At 40.9% G+C, this 14886-nt stretch overlaps 1 protein-coding gene across 3 annotated transcripts in view; it reads right to left on the reverse strand.

The window, feature by feature from the left end:
• LOC122553574 (uncharacterized) overlaps positions 1–14886 on the reverse strand; it is a 102640-nt gene that overhangs the window by 21924 nt on the left and 65830 nt on the right. Inside the window, exons 7-8 of one of the 3 annotated variants that reach the window (XM_087989841.1) lie at positions 6978–10320; positions 1–5675 (exon numbers count right to left, since the gene is read on the reverse strand). The exon at positions 1–5675 is cut by the window's left edge and continues 18253 nt beyond it. In XM_087989841.1, coding sequence (XP_087845967.1) covers positions 1–5675; positions 6978–10320 — 9018 coding nt within the window. Of the gene's footprint in view, positions 10321–14886 lie in introns of all 3 variants that reach the window. The other 2 variants (XM_087989840.1, XM_087989839.1) reach the window with 2 other exon arrangements.

Consider the following 14886-nt stretch of genomic DNA (forward strand, 5'->3'; position numbering starts at 1 on the left):
CATTTTCATAGATGGCATTTTGACCTTTGCACCCTCACCTTTCATCTTGAGATCTGCTGAATCTAAATCGACATCAACTGCTGGCACATCAATGTCAGCTGATGGAGGGTTAATGTCCACTGACATTCCTGGAGCTGTAATATCAATTTCAGGTTTTGGCATGGACACATCGACATCCAACTTCCCTTTCACTTTTGGCATTTCAACATCGACGTTCGGTTTTTCCACTTCAGGCAGTTTTAGACCGACATCAGGACATTTGATGTCGATCTTCCCAACACTAAGATCACCTTCCATCTTACCTGCTGTGACATCGACACTCGGAACTTTGATATCCACCTCAGGTTTCTCGCGTGAGACATCAACTTTGGGAAGATTGACATTCAGGTCCACTTTTGGAGCTTTTATATCGGGAGTGGAAAATCCAAACTTGGGAGTTTTGAATTTGGGCAGTTTCATTTTTCGCCCTTTAACTTCAATGTCAACATCCGGTGCCTGCAGATCAAATTCAGGTTTTGGAGTTTCTACGTCAATTTTAGGACTTTTAATGTCAATCTCAGGTTTTTCAACTGAAATATCAACATCTGGCTTGCACACACTCACATCAACTTCAGGTCCTTTGAACTTTGGAAGAGAAATACCAAATGATGGCATTTTCATAGATGGCATTTTGAACTTTGCTCCCTCACCTTTCAACTTCAGATCTGCTGAATCTAAATCTACACCAACTGCTGGCACATCAATGTCAGCTGATGGAGGGTTAATGTCCACTGACATTCCTGGAGCTGAAATGTCAATTTCAGGTTGAGGCATGGACACATCGACATCCAACTTCCCTTTCACCTTTGGCATTTCAACATCGACTTTTGGTTTTTCCACTTCAGGCAGTTTTAGACCAATATCTGGAGTTTTGATGTCGATCTTCCCAAGACTAAGATCACCTTCCATCTTGCCTGCTGTGACATCGACACTCGGAACTTTTATATCCACCTCAGGTTTCTCTCGTGAGACATCAACTTTGGGGAGATTTATATCTTGGTCCACTTTTGGAGCTTTTATATCGGGAGTTGCAATTCCAAATTTGGGGGTTTTGAATTTGGGCAGTTTCATTTTTCCACCTGTAACGTCAATGTCAACATCCGGTGCCTGCAGATCACCTTCAGGTTTTGGTGTTTCTACGTCAATTTTAGGACCTTTAATGTCTATCTCTGGTTTTTCAACTGAAATATCAACATCTGGCTTGCTCACACTCACATCAACTTCAGGTCCTTTGAACTTTGGAAGAGAAATACCAAATGATGACTTTTTCGTGGATGGCATTTTGAACTTTGCTCCCTCACCTTTCAACTTCAGATCTGCTGAAGGTAAATCGACATCAACTGCTGGCACATCAATGTCAGCTGATGGAGGGTTAATGTCCACTGACATTCCTGGAGCTAAAACATCAATTTCAGGTTGAGGCATGGACACATCGACATCCAACTTCCCTTTCACTTTTGGCATTTCAACATCAACATTTGGTTTTTCCACTTCAGGCAGTTTTAGACCGACATCAGGACTTTTGATGTCAATCTTTCCGAGACTACAATCACCTTCCATCTTGCCTGACGTGACATCGATTCTCGGTACTTTGATATCCACCTCAGGTTTCTCTAGTGAGACATCGACTTTGGGGAGATCTACATTCAGGCCCACCTTTGGAACTTTTATATCAGGAGTGGAAAATCCAAATTTGGGAGTTTTGAATTTGGGCAGTTTCATTTTTCCACCTTTAACTTCAATGTCAACATCCGGTGCCTGCAAATCACCTTCAGGTTTTGGTGTTTCTACGTCAATTTTAGGACCTTTAATGTCTATCTCTGGTTTATCTACTGAAATATCAACATCTGGCTTGCTCACACTCACATCAATTTCAGGTCCTTTGAACTTTGGAAGAGAAATACCAAATGATGGCATTTTCATAGATGGCATTTTGAACTTTGCACCCTCACCTTTCATTTTGAGATCTGCTGAATCTAAATCTACATCAACTGCTGGCTCATCAATGTCAGCTGATGGAGGGTTAATGTCCACTGACATTCCTGGAGCTGAAACATCAATTTCAGGTTGAGGCATGGACACATCGACATCCAACTTCCCTTTCACTTTTGGCATTTCACCATCGACTCTTGGTTTTTCCACTTCAGGCAGTTTTAGACCAATATCTGGAGTTTTGATGTCGATCTTCCCAAGACTAAGATCACCTTCCATCTTGCCTGCCGTGACATCGACTCTCGGTACTTTGATATCCACCTCAGGTTTCTCTAGTGAGACATCGACTTTGGGGAGATCTACATTCAGGCCCACCTTTGGAACTTTTATATCAGGAGTGGAAAATCCAAATTTGGGAGTTTTGAATTTGGGCAGTTTCATTTTTCCTCCTTTAACGTCAATGTCAACATCCGGTGCCTGCAGATCACCTTCAAGGTTTGGAGTTTCGATGTCAATTTTCGGACCTTTAATGTCAATCTCAGGTTTTTGAACTGAAATATCAACATCTGGCTTGCTCACACTCACATCAATTTCAGGTCCTTTGATCTTTGGAAGAGAAATACCAAATGATGGCATTTTCATAGATGGCATTTTGACCTTTGCACCCTCACCTTTCATCTTGAGATCTGCTGAATCTAAATCGACATCAACTGCTGGCACATCAATGTCAGCTGATGGAGGGTTAATGTCCACTGACATTCCTGGAGCTGAAATATCAATTTCAGGTTTTGGCATGGACACATCGACATCCAACTTCCCTTTCACTTTTGGCATTTCAACATCGACGTTCGGTTTTTCCACTTCAGGCAGTTTTAGACCGACATCAGGACCTTTGATGTCGATCTTCCCAACACTAAGATCACCTTCCATCTTACCTGCTGTGACATCGACACTCGGAACTTTGATATCCACCTCAGGTTTCTCGCGTGAGACATCAACTTTGGGAAGATTGACATTCAGGTCCACTTTTGGAGCTTTTATATCGGGAGTGGAAAATCCAAACTTGGGAGTTTTGAATTTGGGCAGTCTCATTTTTCGCCCTTTAACTTCAATGTCAACATCCGGTGCCTGCAGATCAAATTCAGGTTTTGGAGTTTCTACGTCAATTTTAGGACTTTTAATGTCAATCACAGGTTTTTCAACTGAAATATCAACATCTGGCTTGCTCACACTCACATCAACTTCAGGTCCTTTGAACTTTGGAAGAGAAATACCAAATGATGGCATTTTCATAGATGGCATTTTGAACTTTGCTCCCTCACCTTTCAACTTCAGATCTGCTGAATCTAAATCTACACCAACTGCTGGCACATCAATGTCAGCTGATGGAGGTTTAATGTCCACTGACATTCCTGGAGCTGAAATGTCAATTTCAGGTTGAGGCATGGACACATCGACATCCAACTTCCCTTTCACCTTTGGCATTTCAACATCGACTTTTGGTTTTTCCACTTCAGGCAGTTTTAGACCAATATCTGGAGTTTTGATGTCGATCTTCCCAAGACTAAGATCACCTTCCATCTTGCCTGCTGTGACATCGACACTCGGAACTTTTATATCCACCTCAGGTTTCTCTCGTGAGACATCAACTTTGGGGAGATTTATATCTTGGTCCACTTTTGGAGCTTTTATATCGGGAGTTGCAATTCCAAATTTGGGTGTTTTGAATTTGGGCAGTTTCATTTTTCCACCTGTAACGTCAATGTCAACATCCGGTGCCTGCAGATCACCTTCAGGTTTTGGTGTTTCTACGTCAATTTTAGGACCTTTAATGTCTATCTCTGGTTTTTCAACTGAAATATCAACATCTGGCTTGCTCACACTCACATCAACTTCAGGTCCTTTGAACTTTGGAAGAGAAATACCAAATGATGACTTTTTCGTGGATGGCATTTTGAACTTTGCTCCCTCACCTTTCAACTTCAGATCTGCTGAAGGTAAATCGACATCAACTGCTGGCACATCAATGTCAGCTGATGGAGGGTTAATGTCCACTGACATTCCTGGAGCTAAAACATCAATTTCAGGTTGAGGCATGGACACATCGACATCCAACTTCCCTTTCACTTTTGGCATTTCAACATCAACATTTGGTTTTTCCACTTCAGGCAGTTTTAGACCGACATCAGGACTTTTGATGTCAATCTTCCCAAGACTACAATCACCTTCCATCTTGCCTGACGTGACATCGATTCTCGGTACTTTGATATCCACCTCAGGTTTCTCTAGTGAGACATCGACTTTGGGGAGATCTACATTCAGGCCCACCTTTGGAACTTTTATATCAGGAGTGGAAAATCCAACTTTGGGAGTTTTGAATTTGGGCAGTTTCATTTTTCCACCTTTAACTTCAATGTCAACATCGGGTGCCTGCAAATCACCTTCAGGTTTTGGTGTTTCTACGTCAATTTTAGGACCTTTAATGTCTATCTCTGGTTTATCTACTGAAATATCAACATCTGGCTTGCTCACACTCACATCAACTTCAGGTCCTTTGAACTTTGGAAGAGAAATACCAAATGATGGCATTTTCATAGATGGCATTTTGAACTTTGCACCCTCACCTTTCATTTTGAGATCTGCTGAATCTAAATCTACATCAACTGCTGGCACATCAATGTCAGCTGATGGAGGGTTAATGTCCACTGACATTCCTGGAGCTGAAATATCAATTTCAGGTTTTGGCATGGACACATCGACATCCAACTTCCCTTTCACTTTTGGCATTTCAACATCGACGTTCGGTTTTTCCAATTCAGGCAGTTTTAGACCGACATCAGGACCTTTGATGTCGATCTTCCCAAGACTAAGATCACCTTCCATCTTACCTGCTGTGACATCGACACTCGGAACTTTCATATCCACCTCAGGTTTCTCTAGTGAGACATCAACTTTGGGAATATTGACATTCAGGTCCACTTTTGGAGCTTTTATATCGGGAGTGGAAAATCCAAATTTGGGAGTTTTGAATTTGGGCAGTTTCATTTTTCCCCCTTTAACTTCAATGTCACCATCCGGTGCCTGCAGATCACTTTTTAGTGTTGGTGTTTTTACATCAATTTTGGGACCTGCAATATCGATCTCTGGTTTTTCAACTGAAATACCAACGTCTGGCTTGTTCACACTCACATCAACATCAGGTCCTTTGAACTTTGGAAGAGAAATACCAAATGATGGCATTTTCATAGATGGCATTTTGAACTTTGCTCCCTCACCTTTAATCTTGAGATCTGCTGAATCTAAATCTACATCAACTGCTGGCACATCAATGTCAGCTGATGGAGGGTTAATGTCCACTGACATTCCTGGAGCTGAAATATCAATTTCAGGTTTTGGCATGGACACATCGACATCCAACTTCCCTTTCACTTTTGGCAATTCAACATCGACGTTTGGTTTTTTCACTTCAGGCAGTTTTAGTCCGACATCAGGACCTTTGATGTCGATCTTCCCAAGACTAAGATCACCTTCCATCTTGCCTGCTGTGACATCGACACTCGGAACTTTGATATCCACCTCAGGTTTCTCTAGTGAGACATCAACTTTGGGGAGATTGACATTCAGGTCCACTTTTGGAGCTTTTATATCGGGAGTGGAAAATCCAAATTTGGGAGTTTTGAATTTGGGCAGTTTCATTTTTCCCCCTTTAACTTCAATGTCAACATCCGGTGCCTGCAGATCACCTTCAGGTTTTGGAGTTTCTACGTCAATTTTAGGACCTATAATGTCTATCTCTGGTTTTTCAACTGAAATATCAACATCTGGCTTGCTCACACTCACATCAACTTCAGGTCCTTTGAACTTTGGAAGAGAAATACCAAATGATGGCATTTTCATAGATGGCATTTTGATCTTTGCTCCCTCACCTTTCAACTTCAGATCTGCTGAATCTAAATCTACATCAACTGCTGGCACATCAATGTCAGCTGATGGAGGTTTAATGTCCACTGACATTCCTGGAGCTGAAACATCAATTTCAGGTTGAGGCATGGACACATCGACATCCAACTTCCCTTTCACTTTTGGCATTTCACCGTCGACTCTTGGTTTTTCCACTTCAGGCAGTTTTAGACCAATATCTGGAGTTTTGATGTCGATCTTCCCAAGACTAAGATCACCTTCCATCTTGCCTGCCGTGACATCGACACTCGGTACTTTGATATCCACCTCAGGTTTCTCCACAGAGACATCGACTTTGGGGAGATTTATATCTTGGTCCACTTTTGGAGCTTTTATATCGGGAGTTGCAAATCCAAATTTGGGGGTTTTGAATTTGGGCAGTTTCATTTTTCCACCTGTAACGTCAATGTCAACATCCGGTGACTGCAGATCACCTTCAGGTTTTGGTGTTTCTACGTCAATTTTAGGACCTTTAATGTCTATCTCTGGTTTATCTACTGAAATATCAACATCTGGCTTGCTCACACTCACATCAACTTCAGGTCCTTTGAAGTTTGGAAGAGAAATACCAAATGATGACTTTTTCATAGATGGCATTTTGAACTTTGCTCCCTCACCTTTCAACTTGAGATCTGCTGAATCTAAATCTACATCAACTGCTGGCACATCAATGTCAGCTGATGGAGGGTTAATGTCCACTGACATTCCTGGAGCTGAAACATCAATTTCAGGTTGAGGCATGGACAAATCGACATCCAACTTCCCTTTCACTTTTGGCATTTCAACATCGACTTTTGGTTTTTCCACTTCAGGCTGTTTTAGACCGACATCAGGACTTTTGATGTCAATCTTCCCAAGACTACAATTACCTTCCATCTTGCCTGCCGTGACATCGACTCTCGGTACTTTGATATCCACCTCAGGTTTCTCTAGTGAGACATCGACTTTGGGGAGATCTACATTCAGGCCCACCTTTGGAGCTTTTACATCAGGAGTGGAAAATCCAAATTTGGGAGTTTTGAATTTGGGCAGTTTCATTTTTCCACCTTTAACTTCAATGTCAACATCCGGTGCCTGCAGATCACTTTCTAGTTTTGGTGTTTTTACATCAATTTTGGGACCTGCAATATCGATCTCTGGTTTTTCAACTGAAATATCAACGTCTGGCTTGTTCACACTCACATCAACGTCAGGTCCTTTGAACTTTGGAAGAGAAATACCAAATGATGGCTTTTTCATGGATGGCATTTTGAACTTTGCACCCTCACCTTTCATCTTGAGATCTGCTGAAGGTAAATCGACATCAACTGCTGGCACATCAATGTCAGCTGTTGGAGGGTTAATGTCCACTGACATTCCTGGGGCTGAAACATCAATTTCAGGTTGAGGCATGGACACATCGGCATCCAACTTCCCTTTCACTTTTGGCATTTCAACATCGACTTTTGGTTTTTCCACTTCAGGCAGTTTTAGACCGACATCAGGACCTTTAATGTTGATCTTCCCAAGACTATGATCACCTTCCATCTTGCCTGCTGTGACATCGACACTCGGTGCTTTGATATCCACGTCAGGTTTCTCTAGTGAGACATCAACTTTGGGGAGATTGACATTCGGGTCCACATTTGGAGCTTTTATATCGGGAGTGGAAAATCCAAATTTTGGAGTTTTGAATTTGGGCAGTTTCATTTTTCCACGTTTAACTTCAATGTCAACATCCAGTGCCTGCAGATCATCATCATGTTTTGGTGTTTCTAAGTCAATTTTAGGACCTTTAATGTCTATCTCTGTTTTTTCAACCGAAATATCAACATCTGGCTTGCTCACACTCACATCAACATCCGGTCCTTTGAACTTTGGAAGAGAAATACTAAATGATGGCATTTTCATGGATGGCATTTTGAACTTTGCTCCCTCACCTTTCAACTTCAGACCTGCTGAATCTAAATCGATATCAACTGCTGGCACATCAATGTCAGCTGATGGAGGTTTAATGTCCACTGACATTCCTGGAGCTGAAACATCAATTTCAGGTTTCGACATGGACACATCGACATCCAACATTCTTTTCACTTTTGGGATGTCAACATCGACTTTTGGTTTTTCCACTTCAGGCTGTTTTAGAGCGACATGAAGACCTTTGATATCGATTTTCCCAAGACTAAGATCACCTTCCATCTTGCCTGTCATGACATTAACACTCGGTACTTTGATATCCACCACAGGTTTCTTGAGGGAGACATCGACTTTGGGGAGATTTACATCCTGGTCCACTTTTGGAGCTTTTATATCGGGAGTGGAAAATCCAAATTTTGGAGTTTTGAATTTGGTCAGATTCATTTTTCCGCCTCTAACTTCAATATCGTCATCCGGTGCCTGCAGATCACCTTCAGGTTTTGGTGTTTCTATGTCAATGCTGGGACCTTCAACCTCGACCTCTGGCTTTTCAACTGAAATATCAACATTGGGCTTGCTCACACTCACATCAACTTCAGGTCTTTTATTCCTTGGAAGAGAAATACCAAATGATGGCATTTTCATGGATGGCATTTTGAACTTTGCTCCCTCACCTTTCACCTTCAGATCTGCTGAATCTAAACCTACATCAACTGTAGGCAAATCCGCATTGGTTGATGTAGCTTTAATATCTACTGACATACCTAGAGCTGAAACATGTTCAGGTTTCGGCATGGACACATTGACATCCAACTTCCCTTTCACTTTTCTCATTTCAATAGCGACTTTTGTTTTTTCCACTTCAGGCTTTTTTAGACCGACATCAGGATCTTTGATGTCAACCTTCCCAAGACTAAGATCACCTTCCATCTTGCCTGTTTGCAAATTTACATTTGAAACATTGCCATCCACATCGGTATTTTTTTTTGAGAGAGCGACTGTGGGGAGGCTGGCATGAACATTCATTTTTCCATGTTTAATCTCAGGTCTAGATAATCCAAATGCTTGTCCTTGTGTTTTTGACTTTCTCATTTTCTTTTCTTCTTTTATTTCCATCCTTGGAATTTCCATATTTACCTCAGTTATTGATGGATATGAATCACACTCTTGCTCCCTCTGATGTGTTTGATATTTCATGCCCGAACTTTCAATTGCCTGCTGCCCCTTGCTGTTCTCCAAGATTGAGTCTGCCTCTTCAGGCTCAGTGAATGTTGTTGTGAGATTACCCAGTAACCTGCCTGGTAGCACTTCTCCTCCTTGTTCTGTGATATCTCTATCAGTGTTTGTACCTTTGGCATCAATTTTCATTAAGCTAACATCTATTGCAAGTGTTGAAGACTTACTTGCTTGCTCAGAAGTCTTATCTTTGTCTTCCTTAGTTTTGGTTTTTCTAATTTTTCCTGGCTTATCTGTCTTGGATTTCTTTGTTTTTTTCTCAGATTTTGGGAGTGGTTTCTCAGCAACCTGCTTGCTCATACTTGATTCTTGTCCCTCATCTAATGGCAATATAACATCAGCTTTTACATGTACACTACTAGGTTCTTTATGTGAGACAACCTGTTGCCTTTGTTGGACAGTTATTTTATCATATTTCTTCCTTACTTGTAATTTAGGTTCGGATAGTCCACTGCCTGTTTTCAATTTACCTTCTGAAGCAGTGGTCAGAATAGCTGATTGTGCGTTACTGTCTCTTTTTGAATCATTAATTTCAATTTTCTGCTGTTCCATGTTTGTAGCTGATGTTGGCAAGTGTGATTGTTCGTCTGGTAATTTTGTTTCAATATCAATTGTGGGTTGAATTGGTTCTGAAAGGATAAACTTTGCTATTTTCAGTTTTGGCATTTTCAGTTTGGAGTCTATATTAATATTGTCCGGTTCCATTGCATTGCTCTGATTCTCCAGCTTTGAATCAGATTGCTTTATTATTGTTTTTGTGATGCCATTTGTGCTTTGTGGTATACTATCTGCATGTGTTTTGAATTTCTCATATTTCAAAGTTGATGACTCCTTGCTGCCTGGTGACGGTTCTTGTCTTTTCTGCTCAGAGTTTTCTGTTTTCCCCATTTTAATTCCTCCTGCACCAATATGTGGAAGTTTTATTTTTCTTCTACGTTTTTTTAGCTTTTGAGGGGTTTCTGCTGTTTTTAAATGGGACTCTATATCTGTGCTTGTTGCAGTTACATCGTGTTGTTCACATTCCTCCGTTTCTGATAGGCTGTGTGATCTGTCCAGTTTGTATGTCTTTGTTTTTTTGAAAGCTGGAAACTTGGGGCAAGAAAAAGTTACATCAGGTACTTCAGCCGCCTTTGTCCTTCCCTTCTGTGTTGCTTCTTGCGTTTGTGTTTCTGTTGGTGTGCTCATTTCTTCAGAAGCACGTCTTGCTATTTTTGCTTTACTTCCATAAAGTTTTGAAAAAAACTCTTCTTCTGCTCCCTATGAGAAAGTATGCACTGTTATTTCATCAGGTTTTGTATAACATAAACCTATAAGCTTGCAATATTGATAGAGAGAGACAAGTAGAATGATTAACCATGGTGCATATGTTTGAATGCAAAACCTAACTCACTTGTAAGGTTGACCTGTGTAACACATTTGTATATCTTAGTTATTTAAACTGCTTTGTAAATGGCCTGGATTTTTGCACAATGTCTAAATGGTAAACCTATATACTCATTTTTGTAGAATACCAATGTGAGCTTCTTTTGATTATCTGATTACACTGCAATCAGTCTGATTTCCATGTCCTTTTCTTGTGTTCATTGCAGAATTCAGCTTTCCATAAACTGCAGTTTCATCCCATGTGTAATATCCTATCTGTTATAATTCTGATGCAGAATGAAAACTGAACTTGTTTGCCAGTATGTTATAGACTCGAAATAAAATGCTCCAGAAACGTAACTTCTCCCGAAGAACTTCATCAATGCTAGCCTTTGGCCCTTCACTTATTATGATAGTTAGGAACTGCCAATCTGTTTGATTACATTCTCATGATTAATTTTAATGTCAATGTCCCCATTAAAATGATCACTCTTGTTGTGTTTGCATTGTATCTTATCATGTAGGTTGTGATTGAATCGTGTTTCCATCTGCATTGTGTTTTGTGTATCTCTGGGGAGAGTTTATTTCGCCGAGTGTGCTGGTATGTGGGTTTCCTTTTATGCACTTTTTTGACTGTTCACTGTGTGTTTTTATTTGGTTAAAAATCAGACAACACCAGGTTTTAGTCCAACATGTTTATTTGGAAGTACTAGCTTTCAGAGCGCTGCTCCTTCATCAGGTAGCTGTGAGACAGGATCATAAGACACAGAATTTATAGCAAAAAATTACAATGTCATGCAACTGAAATGATATATTGAACAAACCAAGATAACAGCAATCTAGGTTTGCTCAATATATCATTTCAGTTGCATGACACTGTCATCTTTTGCTATAAATTCTGTGTCTTATGATCCTGTCCCACAGCTACTTGATGAAGGAGCAGCAGCACAAAAGCTAGTGCTTCCAAATTAACCTGCTAGGACCATGACCTGGAGTTGTGTGATTTTTAACTTTGTGCAGCCCAATCCAACACCAGCTCCTTCACATCATTTTATTATTTGGAGGATTGTGATGTGGTTTACTTTGTTGGTTCTGAGTATTGCCTTACCTGTTGGTTATAGTGAGACTTGAGGCACTTGTTTTCAGGACCCCATTTCTTAGTGGGATTTTTTTACTGTTAACTGTTAGTGTGTCATGTGTTTGTCAATTTGTATGACGTTGAATAAAAAAAACTAAATAAAACAATCACGTTTGTACCTCTTGGTAAAGCCCTCATTTTCACTTCATTAAGTAAAAAGGGCTGGAGACGAGAATGATTAAAACTGGCTTACCCATTCATTGTCGATCTCAGAAGATCAGTCATTGGCTATATTCAGACAGAGATTGACAAATACCTAGCCATTAAATATTTCAAGGGATGTGGGAAAGGTGTGCCCAAAAGGTGTTGATTTTGACCATCAGGCATACTCTAGTTGAATTGCAGAATAAGCTCAAGTGTCTGAAAACCCAATCCTACTCCTATTTTTCTATTTGCAGCTGTGTGATTGCCAAATCACATCTACTGCTGTAACTCTTCTTTATACTAATTTCACCAGTAGAATCACCAGTTCCATGCCTTCACAGCAGCCTTCCTATATAAACTTGAACTTTCCAGAATTCTGTTGACTGTGTCTTAAATTCTCCAAGTCCAGTTCACCCATCACCCAGAGCTCACTACATACATTGGCTCAGCAAGACCTCAATTTTCAAAGTCTCTTCATTTTTTAAATCTCTTGCAAGGCCTTGTCTCTCCCTATTTCTGTAACATTCTTTGGCTCCCCAGAGCCCTCTGTAGCTCATATCCAATGTGCAACCCCAACATCAGTCCCTCCAGCATTGGTGAGTTAGCCTTAAGCTGCTAAAGCGAATAGCGCTGGATTCTATCCCAAACCCATTCCCCTCCCACCCACAGTCTACTTCTTTAAGACCATCTTCAAAACCTATTTCATTAACCACTTTTTTTTTGGCTATCTAACTGATAACCTTTTATGTGACTCAGAGGCAAATTTCAATGAATATTCTCTTTTGAATCATCTGGGGACTTTTATTGACTTAAAAGGACAACATTAATGTAATTTATGTGCTCCAGACTTTTTCAAAGCTGCAGAAAATGCCACAGCAGACCACAGCCACAATAGTGGGTTCCATAGTGACACTGCTGTTGCTGTTTGAAGGCCCAGGAATCCCATTTGCAGGCAATATCACATCTGAATTACTCAATTACATCTACCTTCATGGTAACCTCATGGAAATACTGAAACTTGTTTTTCAATGTTTTCTAAGGATCTGATGGCACAACCATTAACTAGCTATGGAAGCTGTGCTTGCAGTAGCTCTGGGACTTTAACTTGATCGACAAATGACTAATGGTTAAAAAACTAATAAGGAGGGAGAAAATTGGTTGTGGAAGTAAATTGGCAAGCACTATAAAAACAGTCAGCAAGAGCTAGAGCTATATTCTATGAGCATTTAAATAGAAATGGAGCAACTAAATTAAGTGTGGGACTCATTGGAAATTAAACTAGGGAATTGATAATTGGGAACAGGGAAATGGCAGATAAATAAGACCAATATTTTGCATTGATCTTTCTAGTGGGATACACTATAAACATCCCAAAGATAACAGGTATGCAAGGTGCTAATGGGGGGGAAACATCATGTAATAGTCTCTATCATGAGGGACAAAGTATTTGAAAAACTGAAGGCAGACAAGACACCAGATCTAAAGGCCTGGATCCAAGGTTTTAAAGGGAAGTGCTGCAGAGATAGTGGAAGCACTGATCAAAATGTTTCAGAGCTCTTTGGATTCTGGAAAGGTTTCAGTCGATTGGAAAACTGTCCATATAATGTCCCTGCTATTGAAGAGAGGGAAAGAGAAAGCAGGATACTACAGACCAGTTCGCTTAACATATGTCATTGAGAAAATGCTGAAGTCCATTATTAAGGAAGAACTAGCAAGATGCTTAGTGCAATCAAACAGAGTCAACATGGCTTTGTGCGTGGGAAATCATGTCTCATAAACTTGATTGAGTTTTTTGAGGAAGTAACAAAGAGGACTGATGAGGGCAGAGCAGTAGATGTGATCTGTATGGACTTCAGTAAGGCGTTTGACAAGGTTCCCCATGGGAGACTGATTAGCAAGATTAGATCTCACGGAATACAGGGAAAACTAGCCATTTGGATACAGAACTGGCTCAAAGGTAGAAGACAGAGGGTAGTGATGGAGGGTTTTTTTCAGACTGGAGGCCTGTGACCAGTGGAGTGCCACAAGAATCGGTGCTGGGTCCACTACTTTTTGTCATTTACATAAATGATTTGGATGCGAGCATAAGAGGTACAGTTAGTAAGTTTGCAGATGACACCAAAATTGGGGGTGTAGGTGGACAGAAAAGAGGGTTACCTCAGATTACAACAGGATCTTGACCAGATGGGCCAAATGGGCTGAGAAGTGGCAGATGGTGTTTAATTCAGATAAATGTGAGGTGCTGCATTTTGGGAGAGCAAATCTTAGCAGGACTTATACACTTAATGGTAAAGTCATAGGGAATGTTGCTGAACAAAGAGACCTTGGAGTGCACGTTCATAGCTCCGTGAAAGTGGAGTCGCAGGTAGATAGGATAGTGAAGAAGGTGTTTGGTATGCTTTCCTTTATTGGTCAGAGTATTGAATACAGGAGTTGGGAGGTCATGTTGCCGCTGTACAGGACATTGGGTAGGCCACTGTTGGAATATTGCGTGCAATTCCAGTCTCCTTCTTATCGGAAAGATGTTGTGAAACTTGAAAGGGTTCAGAAAAGATTTACAAGGATGTTGCCAGGGTTGGAGGATCTGAGCTACAGGGAGAGGCTGAATAGGCTGGGGCTGTTTTCCCTGGAGTGTCGGAGGCTGAAGGGTGACCTTATAGAGGTTTACAAAATTATGAGGAGCATGGAAAGGATAAATAGGCAAAGTCTTTTCCCTGGCGTCGGAGAGTCCAGAACTAGAGGGCATAGGTTTAGGGTGAGAGGGGAAAGATATAAAAGAGACCTACTGGGCAACATTTTCACACAGAGGATGGTACGTGTATGTAATGAGCTGCCAGAGGAAATGGTGGAGGCTGGTATAATTGCAACATTTAAGAGGCATTTGGATGGGTATATAAATAAGAAGGGTTTGGAGGGATATGGGCCGAGTGCTGGCAGGTGTGACTAGATTGAGTTGGGATATCTGGTCGGCACAGGCGGGATGGACCGAAGGGTCTGTTTCCATGCTGTACATCTCTATGACTCTATGATTCTATGAAACTGAAATCATGTTTGACAAATTTGCCAGAGTTAGTATTTTTCTCACTGGAATTTTTTTTAACAAGTGGAATGCCTCAAGGATCTGTCCTACAGCCTCAATTATTTACTATCAATATTAATGTCTTGGAGGAGGGGGCAGA

The sequence above is a fragment of the Chiloscyllium plagiosum genome, unplaced genomic scaffold, assembly GCF_037043375.1.
Source record: "Chiloscyllium plagiosum isolate Xiang-an unplaced genomic scaffold, Cpla_swu_hap1 HiC_scaffold_8, whole genome shotgun sequence".
In the NCBI taxonomy this organism is placed as follows: Eukaryota; Metazoa; Chordata; class Chondrichthyes; order Orectolobiformes; family Hemiscylliidae; genus Chiloscyllium; species Chiloscyllium plagiosum.